This window comes from Lathamus discolor, chromosome W, assembly GCF_037157495.1.
Source record: "Lathamus discolor isolate bLatDis1 chromosome W, bLatDis1.hap1, whole genome shotgun sequence".
NCBI lineage: Eukaryota > Metazoa > Chordata > Aves > Psittaciformes > Psittacidae > Lathamus > Lathamus discolor.
In genome coordinates, this window is record NC_088908.1 from 20,139,684 (window position 1) to 20,158,471 (window position 18,788).

At 45.6% G+C, this 18,788-nt stretch overlaps 1 protein-coding gene across 5 annotated transcripts in view; it reads right to left on the reverse strand.

Annotated features, from left to right (window-relative positions):
* LOC136004475 (microtubule-associated proteins 1A/1B light chain 3B) overlaps positions 1-14,361 on the reverse strand; it is a 54,340-nt gene extending 39,979 nt beyond the window's left edge. Inside the window, exons 1-5 of one of the 5 annotated variants that reach the window (XM_065660971.1) lie at positions 14,208-14,357; positions 11,373-11,428; positions 5,255-5,361; positions 2,465-2,525; positions 673-1,566 (exon numbers count right to left, since the gene is read on the reverse strand). In XM_065660971.1, coding sequence (XP_065517043.1) covers positions 1,447-1,566; positions 2,465-2,525; positions 5,255-5,361; positions 11,373-11,428; positions 14,208-14,247 — 384 coding nt within the window. In that variant the 5' untranslated portion in view covers positions 14,248-14,357 and the 3' untranslated portion in view covers positions 673-1,446. Of the gene's footprint in view, positions 1-672; positions 1,567-1,628; positions 2,526-5,254; positions 5,362-11,372; positions 11,429-14,207 lie in introns of those variants that run through there. The other 4 variants (XM_065660974.1, XM_065660970.1, XM_065660973.1 and 1 more) reach the window with 4 other exon arrangements.
* Between the last annotated feature and the right edge of the window lie 4,427 nt (positions 14,362-18,788).

The window sequence follows — 18,788 nt, forward strand, 5'->3', positions numbered from 1 at the left end:
AAGAGTTAAACAAAATCCCTTTGTATTTTTGTTTTGCTTTGGGGGGATTTTTTGGTTTGTTTAAAGGAGCTTCATCTGTGTCAGGGCTTCTCCTGCCTGGCACTTACCAGGGGCTTTTCTTTTTGATTCCTTTAATTGCTGCTGCTGTCTCTCCACCCACCCATAGACATCTGGTTGTGAAGCACAGACCTATTGTGCTTGCAAATGCTCCGTTCCCAGCTGAGCCAAGGAAGCCAAGCTGCTCTGAAAGAGTTTGTTACCAAGAGTATCTGTGGCCCAACTCTGGTGCTTACCCACGGCAGCATCATGGGGGGACAAGCAGGGAAGCTTTGGCCCCTGTTCTGTAAGAAGGTGGCAGCTGAGCCTCTGGGCTCCACTCAGCCACCTCAGGTCAGCCCTCGTGTGCTGACTGCAGAGCAAGGCATGGGTTGGGGGTGAGCAAGAGGAATTGCCACCTTGCTGTGTCCTTAAACCTTTTGTGGCCGGTGCCTGGGCTCATTCCCAAGGAGCAGAGTCCCACTTGTGAGAGCATAGGGATTCTGAAGCCGTGAGGGAGAGGTAGGTCAAGCAGGAGCAGCAAAATTGAGATATGCAGGCACACCCTGGGCTCAGTGATCAGCACCAGCAGGTCCTGTACCTAAGTAAGCTGTCTAGAAATAACCACACGAGCTGTTGGGATGTAATCCATCTGTATTGGAACTGTATTAAATTTTAAAAAGCAAAATTTGTACAGGAGTATCAATCATGTAATTACAAGTATGGTTGTCAGTTATGAGTTAAACAATTTCTTACACAAAACTAAATATAGATCAAGCTGCATTTAAAAGTTTACACTGGAGTACAAACACAAAGAACAATAAAAAAATCCCAAGTCAGTCAGCCTTGTGAAGGCAATGCATGCAGAGATGTGTAGGTAGTACAAAGTGTACACCTTGCTGAGCTAGAGTGCTGAGGCGCAGTAGTAGTATTGCTTCTTTTTCCCCCATTATAGTAAGTTAGCGTCCAGTAACAGATGCAGTTAGTTCACAGACACATAATATACATGAGTAATCTCATCCTGCTACACTTCACTTGACAGCAACTCTATAGAAACACAGGTCCTACGCCATACCGTTTCTCTGCACAGGCTGCTTCCCTTCTCAGGACAGGCCTAATACCAGGATCTTCCCAACCCCATGCAAGTGGCAGGAAACATCAGTGATGGCAAAAATTATTTGTTCATCTCTGGACAGCAGCTCCTGGGGCTGAGCTGCTTCCAAAAGCTGTTCTCCCTGACCCAAAACAAGTGCCAGACTGGTTAAGCAGCATGGGCTGGTAATTCCAGTGGCAGGTCCAAGTCCAGCGCTAGGTACAACAAGAGGGGTACAACAAAGCCATTGGAGGGCTTGAACATGCCAGCCCTGCCAACAGAAGGAGCGAGGACAGGTGCTGCTCATGTCTCAGCCATCACTGGCCTGCTCCATGGCTGGCCACACACATCCCAGCAGCCCCAGTGATGCTGGCAGGTCCCTCCACAAACTCCTCCTGGCAGGCTTTGCTGAGCAAGGGAACGGGCAAACCTCCAGGCTGGGGGGAAAATCTTTAGGAAGCAAGCTCATATGAACAGTGTTTCACTGAACACACAGGAATTGGAAATTCATAACAGACTGGAGTTTATTTCAATGTTACCTGTCCAGGTGTGTATTTTACAGTTAAACACTTCCTAAAACTACAATAAAGCTGTGGTGTTTGGTATGAGTATTTCAGAAACTGGCACTGTTCCTACATTTGAGGTGCCACAAAAAACAGAGACAAAAAGAGTTGGACTCCCCCAGCTCACCTCAAGCGCTCGCCTTAAATCACTGCAGCACTGACACGAGTCTGATCGAGCTGCAGAAGACAAAGCTCCACTTTGGAACATTAAAACATATTTGCTCTCATAAGAAGCCTTCCCATTATTAAAAAAAAAAAAAAAAAGCTTTTAAGGAATCAGGGAGATTTTCTAGAAAACTGTCACAAAACACTTTAGGTACTCCCTGGTGCCTGTTTGCTTGTTAAAAGTCAATCAAGTGTCCCTTTATTTGCAATGGTCACATGCACAATCGGGTTCCATTCATAAAGTCCAGAAATGTAAATGTTCCTGTGTGGAATATTACAGCAGGTTTCAAAGCTGGAGGTGCTCGTCTGTACTGTTTAATAGTTACAAACAAAGCAAAGTAAGATGAGACACCTGCTAAAGCAAGACTATGCTAAGGTACTGAGAGCATAGGTGACATCTGTTTCTTTTCCTGGAGGGGGGGGGGTGTGGGGAAGAGTGGGGGTGACAGCAAAGGGTAAACCAGAATGCTAGGCTAGAAGCCACTTGCATGTCTTAGATGGAAGACTACACTCCAAAAGTCTCCTGAGAGGCATACACCATGTACAGGAACCCATCCTCATCCTTCTCGCTCTCATACACCTCGGATATGGGTGTGGAAACACTCACCATGCTGTGTCCATTCACCAGGAGGAAGAACGCCTGGTTGGAGTTCAGCTGAAGGCGTCGCCTGTGAGGGAAAGGTTAGGGGAGCAGAGGGGGAAGGAGTGCGACAGTGATGACTTGGCATTTCCACACGCTTCATAAAGGCAAACAACAGATGGCAAAACAAAGTCCTCCAACACTGGCAGCAGTAAGATGACCCCACACAAAGCAGCCCTGCCACTGGAGAAGTCATTTGCTTCCCACCACAAAGTTGTACTAAGTTCAACTACTCAGCCCAGTCAGACATATCCACTGGCAGAAGCCCTTATTCCTCTGGAAAAGCTCCACTTGACAAGGGTTTTAAACTGAAGGGAAAAGGAGAAGCCAAGGTGATCCCGGTACAACCAGGGAACACACAAGGCCTGCAGGCCCTTTGGCTCACACCTTAGCTCATAGAATCATAGAATAGTTAGGGTTGGAAAGGACCTTAAGATCATCCAGTTCCAGCCCCCTGCCATGGGCAGGGACACCTCACACTAAACCATCTCACCCAAGGCTCTGTCCAACCTGGCCTTGAACACCATCAGGGACGAAGCATTCACAACTTCCCTGGGCAATCCATTCCAGTGCCTCACCACCCTTACAGTAAAGAACTTCTTCCTTATATCTAATCTAAATGTCCCCTAAGTTTGAATCCTTTACTCCTTGTCCTACCACTACAGTCCCTAATAAATAGTCCCTCCCCAGCATCCCTATAGGCGCCCTTCAGATACTGGAAGGCTGCTATGAGGTCTCCATGCAGCCTTCTCTTCTCCAGGCTGAACAGCCCCAACTTTCTCAGCCTGTCTTCATATGGGAGGTGCTCCAGTCCCCTGATCATCCTCATGGCCCTCCTCTGGACTTGTTCCAAGAGTTCCATGTCCTTTTTATGTTGAGGACACCAGAACTGTACACAATATTCCAGGTGAGGTCTCACAAGAGCAGAGTAGAGGGGCAGGATCACCTCCTTCGACCTGCTGGTCATGCTCCTTTTGATGCAGCCCAGGATACGGTTGGCTTTCTGGGCTGCGAGCACACACTGCCAGCTCATGTTCATTTTCTCATCGACCAGCACCCTCAAGTCCTTCTCCACAGGGCTGCTCTGAATCTCTTCTGTGCCCAACCTGTAGCTGTGCCTGGGACTGCTCCGACCCAGGTGTAGGACGTTGCACTTGTCATGGTTAAACTTCATAAGACTGGCATCAGCCCACCTCACAAGCTTGTCAAGGTCTCTCTGTATGGCATTCCTTCCCTCCAGTGTATCAACTGAACCACACAGCTTGGTGCTATCGGCAAACTTGCTGAGGGCGCACTCAATCCCACTGTCCATGTCACCGACAAAGATGTTGAACAAGACCGGTCCCAATACCGATCCCTGAGGGACTCCTTTCATTACTGGTCTCCAACTGGACATTGAGCCATTGACCACAACTCTTTCCAACTCTAACCATCCTATGATTCTATGTGGAAGTGCAATCAAAGAAAGAAGGAAAGAACAGCAGATCAAAAAAGCTTCCTGTCACTTCTGCTCGCTGCCAAGTGGCAGCAGCATCTGGGAACAAGCCTTTATTTAGCCTTCCAGACACAGCCCTGGAAAGGGACCCTTCCAAACCCAATCTCTCATCACCCCAAAGACACCAGGCTGGGAAAAGGCAGCAGCTATCTGAGGGCTGGGAAGGACAGGCCTTGCTATAAACAAGAGGGGCTGGCAGAGGACCAAGTCCAGCTGGTACCGAGTTATCTATTAACAATAAAGCTAAAGCAAAAAGGTGGGAAATATCCTTCAGCTTCCTGTTAACCTTTTTGCCCAGGGCCTTTAATGTTCATGAGAAATTCTGGAAGACTTAAGCAATCTAGATCCTGCTTCCAAAACCCTATCTCACTTTCTTACTCGTGTAAGAGCTGGGATTTGTTTGCAACAGACAGTTTCTGTACAAGCCTTATAGGCAGGGGATTGTTTGGACAACCTGGACAACTCTCAGTTTTTACATCTTGTGGCCTCCAGGAACCAGCTCCCTGCTACACCATGACCAACAAAAAGCAAACTCTGGTTTGTTGCTAACTTCGAAGTTTACCACTTGAGAACTTTTGCTAATCAACAACTATTCCTTCTAAACCAGGAGAAATGCACTTCCAGCAGAAATTTTGACCACACAACTTCCACTCCATGGCTATTTTACCTGCTCTTGTAAGCAAAGCTGCAGCACCAGAGTTGAGCAGTCCTCAAGCCACAGTCTGTGTAAACAGCTGGGACAAAGACACTGGTCTGAAGGGGTGTTTCTTCAGGCCTCAACACCATCATTGAGGGAAACATCATTTCAGTATCAAAGGGTGCCAACATCTACCCTGAGCAATAGCTCACAGCTCTGGCTGTGAGCTCACACTCCCCTTCCAGTGGGTGGGAACTCCAGGGAGGTACTCCCAAGCAGAACACCAAGAAGGCAGCCTAAAATAGCCAAGCAGGAAGCACTGAAGCCCTGGGCCGGAGGCACAACTGTTAGATGGGGATTCACAGACCCAGACTCTCTCCTACGTCTCAGGGAGACAGTTATTTCTCTTGAGAGCAGACTAACAGCTCAGCAATTTTCAGAGGTTTGGGGTTTTTTTCCTGCAAAGCCAAAGGAAAAGTACCAATTTGTCCTAGTGATGATACCAAGGGCCCATTAGATGAATTTTCTATTTAAAGAGATCCCAAATGCCTACACCAGGTGGGGAATTAACAAAGAAACATAGTCTTAGGCTGATGCAATTTACACTGAAATCACAGCATACTACCTGATAATTTTGATTAGCTCGCTCATGTTGACATGATCTGGCACCAGGAACTTGGTCTTATCCAAAACTGGAAGCTGCTTCTCTCCCTTGTACCTTTCAATGATCACCTAAGGAAAAACACAAAAAGAAAGGAGCAGAATATGCGAAAGGCAGAAACCGTGTCTGGTGCCCTCATCTCCCCCCTCCATTCTAAACACAACAAAGTATGAGCATTTATGCTAAACTCCATTTCCCCTCATTTGTGAATGCAGCCTCTCACATATGAAAAGAAACAATTACTATTGTCTTCATGTGCTCCTCTTGTTCTGTTCACAAGAGTCACTGCTCAAAGGGGGAACAAGCAGGGATTTAGCAGCACACATTCATAGCTTCAGTGCAGTTTTAGAACTGCAGTTAATTTGCTGGAATCATTTAATCTAGCATTGAATTGCCCAGCAACAAGGAAACCCATGATTTGTAGAAAAACTCTAAGAAATCGCCAACAAAGTTGACAAGCAGGTATTCTTTATTGCGGTGCCGAGACAAGGGAGATAGCTCTTCCAAGCATGTCTCGCTCGAGCACAAAACAAGCCATGATTATATAGTCATCAAACATACATATTCATTCCATTACATGCATATTCATAAAACTACTTATACATGACATCACTCTTCTAGAAAATTCTTCCTGCGTGCGCACAATAATGTGGTAGTGGTCTTTGGGACTCCTGGTGGTCGTTTCTTCATCATCTTCCTCTTCGTCACTTCGTCCTTTAGCTGAACTTCAGAGTTGGCCAGCCTTTTTGTCCGTTTGCCAGCTCCTTATTTGGTTCTAACTAGTTTCCCTAAACATTAACTGAAGAGTTCTCTTCCTTATCAATATTATAGAGTCCACATGGGGTCCAGGTCACTTAGTTATAAGCAAAAGGTTCATTCTATATACAATGAGCTACCCTTCATTCTACCTTTCTTGTTCTTTCCCCATCTCACCCAAGAAAAAGATAAAGCACACTTCACTCTAGCACATTACAATGGCTGATTAGGAACTTGGGCTGCTACAGAAGTCTGCAAATTCAAGCAGTTTTCACTAGAATTTCACCAGTTTAGGGCCTTCTCTTTCTAAGAACTACACCTCCAGATTAGTATGTGATTCCATTCACCTCCCATGGTTACTCTAATGCATGAGAGAAAGCTACTTCTGAAGACTATAAAGCCTCAAAGGAAAGAACTTTCTCCTCCTTAACCTCAAGACAGCATGCTTAGGAACCACTAATTCCATCAAGATTGCTAGGTAGTAACTACCAAATTCACAAGGAAGCTGCAGATTTGCCAATTTAAGAAGCACCCTGCCTAGCAAATGTATATAGCTCCTGCTTTTAAGAAATGATCTCAGAATTTGCGCACTCCCGCTTCCACAGCCATGTGGGGTTTGTTGTTTTTAAAGCAACGGTAGCAACGTGACACCATCCACTTGGATCATTTCCATGCTTACAGGGCCTGGCTGTGTTGATATTCAGAATCTGCACAGATTAAGAGATAGCAAGCCAATTTCATTATTTCAGAGAAAGACTTCCTTACAGCAGTATAAATAAATGCTGGCTCATTCTGGAAAAAAGTCCCCACACCATTATTTTTAAAAAGTGTCCTGGGTTCAGCAGTAGCAGTCATTTTTCTCCTTCTTAGTAGCTAGTGCTATGTTTTCATTTTTTTGGCCTGGGAAGAGAGCTGATAATGCTGATGTTTTTAGTTGCTGCTCAAATGTTTGGTCTGGCCAAGGACTTTCTGAGCCTCATGCTCTGCCAGGGAGGAGGGGAGGCCGGGAGGAAGCAGAGACAGGACACCTGACCCAAACTAGCCAAAGAGGTATTCCATACCACAGCAAGTCATGCCCAGGATGTAACTGGGAGTGACCCAGAAGGGCTAGAGGGACTGCAGGATTGGACGAGGTATCGGTCGGTGCTCGGCTGGGGGGAGTGGGGCGAGTTATCAGTCAGCTGGTGCTGAGGTGTTGTATTCTTTCCTCTTGTTATTTCCTTTATCATTATTATTATTGGTGGTAGCAGTAGTGATTTTGTGTTATACCTAAGTTACCGGGCTGTTCTTATCTCAACCCATGGGAGTTGCATTCTTTTCGATTCTCCTCTCCGTCCCTCCAGGAGTACAGGGAGGGCAAGAAGGGGGGGGGGGAGTGAGTGAATGAGGTTTGGGGTTGGGTTTAAACCACGACAAAAAAGCAGACCATAACCAAAAGATAATATTTCCAACAGCAAAATGAAGGATATTGACAGCATGGGAGGGATTAACCAGCTAGCATGACGCTGCCATCTTATCTCAAAGCTAGGAAACAGACAGGCAACTCCAGCAAGCCTCCAAGGATCCCAGCAAGCCTCTGCCATCACTGGGAGTTTGCATCACTGTATCTTAGAATAGAATCAGAGAATAGTTAGGGTTGTAAAGGACCTAAAGATCATCTAGTTCCAACCCCCCAGCCATGGGCAGGGACACCTCACACTAAACCATCTTACCCAAAGCTTCGTCCAACATGGCCTTGAACACTGCCAGGGATGGAGCATTCACAACCTCCCTGGACAACCTATTCCAGTGCCTCACCACCCTTACAGTAAAGAATTTCCTCCTTATATCCAATCTAAACTTCCCCTGTTTAAGTTTTAACCCATTACCCCTTGTCCTGCCACTACAGTCCCTAATAAATAGTCCCTCCCCAGCATCCCTATAGGCCCCCTTCAGATACTGGAAGGCTGCTATGAGGTCTCCATGCAGCCTTCTCTTCTCCAGGCTGAACAGTCCCAACTTTCTCAGCCTGTCTTCATATGGGAAGTGCTCCACTGGAGAAGGCAATACACAATACTCCAGGTGAGGTCTCACAAGAGCAGAGTAGAGGGGCGGGATCACCTCTTTCAACCTGCTGGTCACGCTCCTTTTGATGCAGCCAAGGATATGGTTGGCTTTCTGGGCTGCGAGCACACACTGCCGGCTCATGTTCATTTTCTCATCGACCAGCACCCTCAAGTCCTTCTCCGCAGGGCTGCTCTGAATCTCTTCTTTGCCCAATCTGTAGCTGTGCCTGGGACTGCTCCGACCCAGGTGTAGGACCTTGCACTTGTCATGGTTGAACTTCATAAGGTTGGCATCAGCCCATCTCACAAGCATGTCAAGGTCCCTCTGGATGGCATCCCTTCCCTCCAGCATATCAACCGAACCACACAGCTTGGTGTCATCGGCAAAATTTGCTGAGGACACACTCAATCCCACTGTCCATGTCACCGACAAAGATGTTGAACAAGACCAGTCCCAACACCCATCCCTGAGGGACACCACTCGTTACTGGTCTCCAGCCGGACATTGAGCCATTGATCACAACTCTTTGTGTGCGGCCATCCAGCCAGTTCTTCATCCACCGAGTGGTCCATCCATCAAACTGATGTCTCTCCAATTTAGAGACAAGGATGTTGTGTGAGACAGTGTCAAACACTTTGCACAAGTTCAGGCAGATGACATCAACTGTTCTAACCTTGTTCTGTAGCCCCGTTATAGAAGGCCACCAAATTGGTCTGGCAGGATTTCCCCTTAGTAAAGCCATGCTGGCTGTCACCAACCACCTTGTTGTTTTTCATGCCTTCCAGGAGAATGTGCTCCATGATTTTGCCAGGCACAGAGGTGAGACTGACTGGTCTGTAATTCCCCGGGTCTTCCATTTTCCCCTTCTTGAAAATGGGGGTGATATTTCCCTTTTTCCAGTCATCGGGAACTTCACCTGACTGCCATGATCTTTCAAATATGATGGACAGTGACTTAGGAACTGCATTTGCCAGCTCCTTCAGGACCCGCGGATGGATTTCATCAGGTCCCAGGGACTTGTGCACGTTCAGATTTTGAAGATGGTCTCGAACCAGATCCTCTCCTACAGTGGGCCCAAGGTCTTCATTCTCACAGTCCCTGAGTCTACCTTCTAAGATTTGGGTGGTGCGGTCAGAGCCAGTGAAGACCGAGGCAAAGAAGTCATTCAGAACCTCAGCTTTCTCCAAATCCTGTGTAGCCAGTTCTCCCGAAAGCTTCCTCAGGGGGCCTATGTTGTCCCTAGTCTGTTTTTTATTTGCTACGTACTTGTAGAATCCCTTCCTGTTATCCTTAACATCCCTAGCCAAGTTTAATTCTACCTGGGCCTTAGCCTTCCTAACCTGGTCCCTAGCTTCCCGGACAACATCCCTGTACTCTTCCCAGGCCGCCTGTCCTTGCTTCTATTTTTTATAAGCCTCTTTTCCTTTGAATTTTCCTCTTCACCAAGTATGTCCCTTAGAATTTTTGCCAGTAGTATGCAGTAGTATGTCCGTGGCTGACTTAAAATGAGAGCTTTGCTATAAATCAGTGGCTTTCCATCTGTGGTCACAGAGCTTGGGCACTACAGTGATCTGTGAAAGGTGGGTGTAAAAGCGTGACCAGCAGGTCGAAAGAGGTGATCCTGCCCCTCTACTCTGCTCTTGTGAGACCTCACCTGCAGTATTGTGTGCAGTTCTGGTGTCCTCAACATAAAAAGGACATGGAACTCTTGGAACAAGTCCAGAGGAGGGCCACGAGGATGATCAGGGGACTGGAGCACCTCCCATATGAAGACAGGCTGAGAAAGTTGGGGCTGTTCAGCCTGGAGAAGAGAAGGCTGCATGGAGACCTCATAGCAGCCTTCCAGTATCTGAAGGGCGCCTATAGGGATGCTGGGGAGGGACTATTTATTAGGAACTGTAGTGGTAGGACAAGGAGTAAAGGATTCAAACTTAGGGGACATTTAGATTAGATATAAGGAAGAAGTTCTTTACTGTAAGGGTGGTGAGGCACTGGAATGGATTGCCCAGGGAAGTTGTGAATGCTTCGTCCCTGATGGTGTTCAAGGCCAGGTTGGACAGAGCCTTGGGTGAGATGGTTTAGTGTGAGGTGTCCCTGCCCGTGGCAGGGGGGCTGGAACTGGATGATCTTAAGGTCCTTTCCAACCCTAACTATTCTATGATTCTATAAAAGCAATCTTTGGTCAGGAAACAGGATTTGTTAGGAAAGGGCCTTTTGGGAAAACTGTGCATTCCATAAAAGTAAAAAAAAGAAAAACCAAGCTCTGCTGTAAAATAGAGCTTGTTCCCATGCCCAACAGCACAGTAAAACAGCAGCAGCAGCTTTGAGATGAAACAGTTTAAAGCTGAACAGAAGCTGAAAACCTTTTGGTTTCTATCCAACATGGAAGCAACAGCTGCTTTGTTAATGAAGTTGTACTGGAAGTGCAGACATTTTGCAAGCAGTCTGCTCACAGCAGAATTTCCACTCACAGGGATCATCAGCTCTCATCACTGAGTACCAAAGGCTGATACATCCAATACAGTTCTCTGTTCCATCCCCCAAGATCTCCTAAGACCATCCCTGTTCCAGCCATATGTATTTATTCCTTACTGCAGTGACAGCCATCACACAAAGCCCACCAGCTGCAAAGAACTCATCATCAATAGAACATGATCCATGCCTTTTGCTTCCTAGGATGCTTTACTTTGCATTTGTAACCTCTAGGGTGCCATAAGTAAAAGAAAACAAATATTCAGGCAGCATTTGGAGATGACCAGCTAAAGAATAAGAAGGTGAGGGCTGATCTCTTCGAGGTGAGGAGTTTAACAGCCAAGCAGCGTCTCTGGGCCCTCAAGCACAAGCCCATTTCCCAGAAGACAAACATTTCTGTCTCAGCACAGATTGGTGATAAAAGGTGGATCTGTCTTTACATTACTGTGTATTCTCCTTGGTTAGCCCCTGCAAACTCTTCTTTTGGAGAAGAAAATCACTGAGATGAGGAGAGCTGAATGCTCAAGGGAATCTCAGAACCAAGCCAGGGTATAGTTTTCTTTGAAGTTACAACACACAACTGCAATACACAGGAAACCCCACTTCCTTCAGTCCCAGCTAGCACCTTGTTCTGCTACACCAACTGCTGGCTACTCATTTTAGAATGTTTTTGAAATCCAGGCTTAGTGACCCTGAGCAGCCAAACTTTCATCTGGTCTCATCAGGACAGCACTTTCACACATTTCTGACTACTAAAAGGAATATGAGACTGGAAATTGAAGTGAAAAATGAAAAGAACCAGACTTACTGGTATTTTAGTTGGGTGCTGCTCTCGAATCAGCAGTACATCTTCCACTCTTTGCTCTGTAAGAGATTTATAAAAAGTCTGTTCAAAAATCCACACTTAATGCTGTTATTACCTTATTTCTCTACCACTGAAGACTGCATGTTAGCAAAAGCAAATTCAGGCAAAGTGGTTTTCAAATGGAACAGCACTGTCGCAAGTAAAACCTCTCCTGTGACTGATGACACTTTGCTTTTTAACCCAACGTAACAAGTACTACATGCACACTACCTGGGAATCCTAGAAAGTATTGAAGGAGACAGCTTCCTCCCCGCACACCCCTCATTTTCTGCCCACTAAAGCAAACATTTAATCTCAAATTTATGGCACCAAATTACACCACCCAAGTTAATGACTAAGTATTCTGTACAATTTCTATGAGATCCCAGAAGAGGAAATAGTAAACAGTTATGTGAGAGCTGAGACCAGCCGAAGCCTGGCAGCATCAGCTTACTCTGTGTGTTCTGGTATTACCAAATTACAGTTTTCTGTTTTGATTATGCTGCACCCACTGTTGCAGAAGCCGTTGGTAGGTTCTTCTGTACCTAGACATTGCACTACTCCCTGTGCCAATTTTCAGGATAAAGTTCATCTCTCAGGCATAAATATTAATAGAACAGATATTATAAACCAGGCTAAAGTACATGTCCCAGGCAGAGTAAATAGGTGCAGTTGCTTTTAAAGTCAGTTGCATCTGCTTATACCCTGCCTACTTTCAGATTCAGCAAACTCAATTTTAACCTCACCAGTCCTTTTCAGCGGGTCAGGGCTTTCCAGGCCATCTCCATCTTATAAACACTTCTCAGAGAGGAGATTTAATGTTGCATCACAGTTTTAACAGACACTCAGCTAGGGAGAAGTGCTTCTCATAGGAGAAGAAGAGCTTAGATCAACACCCATCAGCCCAACCCGCTGCTGGTATGCTAATGCACAGGACCCATTACCTGTCCCATTGCTCAGCAGTAGCATCACTCAGCTCTCCATTAGTCCATATTAAATTTGGGTGCATGAAATACATCCGTGTACCTTTTTACAAGCCTGGTTAAGGATATGCAACTCATGTGAATCATGGTTTTGAGCTGGAGATGAATCAAGCTGAACTAAGGCAAGGAGCATGCAAAGCTTTCACCTGACTGCAGGACTGAGAACCTGAAAGCCATCCTGCTTCACATCCCACAGTGCAAGCCACGCTCTTACAGACCAGCATTAACACTCCAAAGGCAGAGGCAGAGATTACTAGCTAATTAAAATACTTTTTAAGATCAACCAGAAACACAAGAGATACAGGGAGGAATGAGACCAACCATCAACCTAGCAAGCACAGGGTTTGATTAACTTTGCAACTGAAACAGGTTTGTTCACTGCAGTGTTATTCAACAGAACTCCCTGGAATAACAGGAACATAAACCGGACAAATCATTGAGATTATTGCATATGGCATTCTCAAAATCAAGCTTCAGTCAGCCACAGATAAACACTGTTCTCTGACGACATTAGTTGCAGTGGAAACTGCTTGGCTGCCATCCTAGCTGAACTTAATACCTGCAATAGGGGCTGCTGACAGGCAATGGGGTCAACAATAGTTTTGGAAGATTCCAAGAAAAGGGGCAGCTTAAACAGAGACTTTGTTAGATCAAAAATCTCTCTGTTTCAATGCAGAGAATGGCTTATGGCAAAGGGTGAGCACACCAGAAAGCTCTCTTAAGCTGCTTGACTTTAACCCAAAAGCAGAAGGAACAGAAAATCTGGATCAATTACTTCCATCAATTCCATTTTATGTATGGGATTTTATAGTTCATGCAGAAATAGGTTACGCTGCCAGTTCTTGTTATCCTCGGAGCATTTCAGCCTACCTCAATGACACACATGAACAGATACCAAGCTCTTTGATTACTTTGGTCCCATACTAAGCACAGAAAGAAGTGTTGGCACTGCTCTATCAAGGCTGTTCCTCCTAGAAAGGGACTAATCTCATTTCCCCAGCCATAATTACACAGTTCTTTTCAAGGCCTTGATAGTTTTCAATAACTAAACGGAGACAGAAGGCATACATCCCGGTCCACTCATGGCTCCCCGGGTAGAGAATTTCTCACCCCACGCCAAATACCAAACTTAAAGTGGAGCTTAATTCTCCTCTTAATAGCACAGATGAGGCAGGATGCTGAGCAGACACATCGGGAAGGACGGGCAGGCCCAGCTCCTGGCACACAACGTAAAGCTCCTGGGAACTTTGCAGTCGATAACAGATGATGTGAAGAGGCCATCTCCCCATCCCAAGCCCTTCTCCCAACGCAGAGCTCACCCTGACACAGCACTGTGTCCACCTCCACACCTCATTCATCACCCCCGGACACCCGAAACAGAACCCTAGCACAAGCTCTCAGGCTCGCCCATCTTACCGGCGAGCGGAGGCCGGCCCAGGGGTTGTTTCCATCTCAGTGCCGAGCAGGGCAGTGACTCCCCTTCCGCCCCAGCACCAGGGATACCCGCGCAGCCCTCGGCGGAGCGGCACGACGACGCCGGTGATCGGAGCAGGGCGGCCGGGCCCGCTCCGGCCGCGGAGCCCCGCTGTCAGCGGAAGCCGGCCCCAGCCTGGGCTGCTCGGAGATCTCCGAAGTTCCTACTCAGACCTGTCCCCTCCCCGCTTCGCCGATCCCTCCATCCTGCAGCCAGGGCAGCAGCCGCCACCGGCCTGCCCCGCCGGCCGCCTCCGAGCGAAGAGGCCAAGAGGGGACAGGGGCAGCCGGCGGGCCCTGTCGGCGACCCGACCCCGCCGCGTCCCTTCCCGGGGGGGCTCACCGAAGGTGCGGCGCTGCTTGAAGCTCTTTTCCGAGGGCATGGCGGCGGCTCAACACAGCGACGGCAAGCAACCCTTAATGCCGACGCCCGCCACCGCCAGCGACTCCACCGTCAGCGACTCCACCGTCAGCTGACGCCGCACGTCACGGCGAGGCGGGGCAGTCATGGCTGCGGCGACAGCTAGAGTGTGGCGGGATGGGTCGCCTGTCGCCGCCTGGCTGGGTGCTTCGCCCCGGTGCATGGTCCCGCGGGGTGCGTGGTCACTCTTCGAGCTCTGTCACGTTCCTGCTCGGTGACACAGCCATGACTGTCTCAGAGAGCCCTGCCACTGTAACCCCACAGCCATGGCTGTCTCAGAGTGTCACCGAAAGTCGGAAGAATAAAACTCCTTAACACCAATGTATCATTAAGAAGCAAGTATTATTTATTGCAGCGCTGGCTGGGTGCTAGGTGGAATTTCCACAAATCAAGCACACCCCATACTGATTTCGTCCATTATATTTATACACAAAAATTACAAGGTAGTACACTCCCAGTTACAATGATTGGTTAGTGATTTACATACAATTATAATATCTGCAGTGTCATTCTCTTCTGCTACTATGCTTGTGCGGGGGAAGGGTCTTCTCGATCTGTGGGTGTGTTTTTTCGTATTATAATGAAGGCAGTTTCCTTCAGGACACCTTAAAAGTAAGTTTTCTTGCCAAGTTGGCCTGCTAGATTTCTACCTTGCCAGGTTGTCAAATAACTCATCCTATATACAATAGACCCTAGGTGCTTTGGTTATGGTCTAGAGAGTAAGGACTAAAGCTAGCATGTTACGGAGAACAAGGACTTCAAGCAACACCACATCGGATTTCAAGTAACACAGCAACTGGTGCTAACATAAAGGCTAACTTCTTAAATCAAGATGTTCCTATAGATAACTGTTTCACAAATGTGATAAACACATAAATGTATTGGCTTTCGCAAGTCATAGGTGTGGTTACGTGGATATAACTGTACAAGTTTACAATAACAGAAACAAAGCTCGCTAAAGACACAAGATTAGACAACAAGTTAAAAAGGGTCAGAACTCTTGAGCAAAACGGAGTCATAGCAAAAGGATTTGTAAAGGTAAAAGAAAGAAGGGGGGGGGCTTGATATAAGAAAAGCTAGTGCCTGGAAAACAGAGTTAAAGTACTTTTTAGCTTAACTTAGGTTGTAGAAAGAGAATAATGTTTAAGTCTGTGGAATGTAGTGACCCCACTAAACATGAATGAGTTATTTCACACCATCCTTATACTTATCGGTTAGTTTAGAGGCAGCCTCCCAAACATCTGCCAGCTTGGGATACTCCTTGTCTGCCCATCCTGCAATAAATTTTGCAGGAAGGTCACACTGTTTTAAATCTCTGCTAGGTATCAAGAGAATTATAGATATAGCTGGTTTCAGCTAGTTGTATGATTACTGGGGTGTCCGACTGTGCCAAAGGTGAAAAGTACACTGTGAGGAAGACTGCTTACTTCATCTTGAAGACCCCTACTCACAAGAGGAAGACTGCTTACTTCATCCTCAAGACCCCTGCCGACAATCACTGCAGAGCAGTGTGCAGACACCAAGAGGAGGAGACTTATGATAATAAGTTCTTGGAGCTAGTTATAATATTCCCCGCCTATATGAAGGAATTATGAATATGTATGTAACTAATGTAATAGTGAAAGTATATAAACCTGTAACAAATACTAATCATTTCGCCTCTGGCTACGGTCATGCACCCAGTGCTGTTGCTTTTGCTTTATTTACTTTGTCCCTCAATAACACCTTGTTATCTTGTTTAGAGGAGTGAGTTCGTATCTCACACAAGCACAAAATATAGAAAGATTAATTAAAACTTAAGATAATCTACAACAAGAGCACTGCCAGTGTACCCACACAGTGAAAACACAGCCATGGCTGCCTCAGAGCGTCCTTCCAGTGTATCCCCTTAGCGACACACAGCCATGGCTACCTCAAAACACCCCACCATGTACTCCCTCAGCAACATTTGTCTATGACCACCTCAGAGCACCCTGCCAGTGTTCCCCCTCAGTGACACAAAGTCATGGCCACCTCAGAGTGCCCACCCTGTCCCCCCCTCAACAACATGTGCTTTTAAGTGACTTCGCCTCCATGCAAGTTGAGTTATTTGCCTTTAGTTTACATTCAGCATCCATAGACATGAGTATGAGGAGGCCGTGGTAAAATTTATGTTCAGGGAACAACATTTTAGTAGCAGGTGTTGCAATTCCACTCGAAGCCCACCACCCGGTCTCATATGGTTTGTCAGGAATTGCTTCAAACTTGGTGACTGTGCTGGAACAGGGCCCTTTAAAAACCTAGCCTACAGAGCATTTTTAATTCTACTCTTAGAATGCTTTACAAAGCATTTAACCTGAAAAAGAGAAGACTTAACTGAAAGAAGATATTATATCTTCAGATATGCAAAAGGTTGCTGCAGAGCAGGAGGGAATTAGCTCTTCTCTGCATGCAGTGAGTCTAGGACAAGAAATAATGAGCTTACATCTTGGAAAAGGTGATAGAAATTACACATTGGGTTAAGGGTAAGAATAGTTGAGCACCAGAACAAATTGCCTAGGAAAGCAGTGGAATAGTCACCATTGTATATTTTTATATAACAAGAAATTAGTAAAGCATCTGTTCTGAAGAGTTTAGAGACAATTGCTCTTATCTCAGGGAAAAGAATGGAGAAAATAATCTCTTACAACACCTATCAGCCCTAGTTTTTCATGAAGCAAAAGAGATGTGATTTGCCCAAATTTACAAAGCAGGTTAGAGCACAATCTGGATTTGTATTCCAGCTAAGATCCTCATGTCTGCAACCTATACATCAGGCTATATTAAATCTGAAGTTGAAAAAAAAGACAGGTTTTCCCAGATGTTCTCTCTTCCACAAGGCTGGGTTTGTTGTTAGTTTTTTTTTTTTTTTTGTTAAAAAGCCAGCATGAATGGTGACTCCAAGCCCTAGCTGATATTTACAGCATTTCCCTGGAGAAAAACTCCCACTTTTCTTTTTCCCTTTTTTTTTTTTTTTCTACATATGAGCTGCTTTACAACAAAGTGAGAGTGTTTCACAATCGGAATTATAAACCATCCCTTAATTTCTCTGGTACAACAGTACTGAAAAGGCTTTTTACAGTGAATACACAAAGCTATTCCTCTGCAGTGCTACACCCTTGATGGAAGACAGCACTTAAGTGTCTAGGGCTATTAGCTCAGCAGCTGTCAGCAGTATTAAATTCACCAGAAACAGACAGAAAATCCCCACAAAATAAAAGGAAGGAAGGACGCTGTGCTGACAGTAACTTGCATTTAAACCTGAAAAAAATACATTCCCTCAGTTATTTTCACATGAATTGTTATTATTGATCTAGCTTAGGTAAAGATCAATGTGGCCCTTGATTTTTTAACAAAGTGTGCAACCATTACCTAGCTAATATGGAGATTTTCAGACGGAAATAGATTGTAGTGAATTGTTTTCAATGCCTTAAAATAAGTCTTCTGAGAAGTTTTGATCTTGAATTTGTCCTAAGATAAGATTAGTCTATGAACAAATTCCCAAACTTCACATTTCTCTGCAGAAGTCACCTTTTAAGTTAGGAGAACTCTAGCAAGAAGTGATGAGAAGGACAAAATATCTCTCTTTTTGGGAGTTATAAAAATGCAACTTGATAAAAGTGAAGTTAAAGAAACCACTTACAGGATATTTTCCATGTGTGGGTTTTCTCTGAGATCTAACAACAGATGAGCCCATCCCTCAGTGGGAATGCTGACTCTCTTCTATCTGGCCACATATTTCACAAGACTTCTGGAATATAACACTTTTGAGATTAATAGACAGATGCTTTTTTGGATGGTAAATCAAAACTAACATACCTGTTCAATGTCACCACAAAACCACCATTTTCTTAGAATGCTTGGCTAAAATCTCATTGCACTCCCCCTGCCCAAGACATCATTGCCATGTACCATAACCCTGACATCAGGTACTGCTGTTATTTTTATTCCAGCAAGTATTGCTTGGCTTCAGGATCACATTTTAAATGGAAGCCATTTGTTTCACAAGGAAACACAGTAAATCGGTTGGTGTAAGCAATAACAACTTATGTTTACGTACTACCTTTCGCTCAAACAGATCCATCACTTCTTGGCAAACTCACAATAGTGTGAGAGCAGAAGGCATAACAGGGAAATTGTGGAATAATACAGCATGCAACAAAGTCTTCCACTGATTTTTAATACTCCTAGGATTTAAGCAGTTCCACACATATTTAAATATTAAGAGTACTACTGTCCTGGGTTCAGCAGTAGCATTTTTCTCCTTCTTAGTAGCTGGTGCAGTGCTGTGTTTTTGACTTTCAGTCTGGGAACAACACTGAGAACACCGACATTTTTAGTTGTTGCTAAGTAATTTTTACTCTGACCAAGGTCTTTGTGAGTCTCATGCTCTGCCAGGGAGGAGGGGCAGCCAGGAGGAAACCAGCTGGAATTAAGCAGTGACAATTGCACACATCCTGGCCTCAGGATGACCATGGCAACACA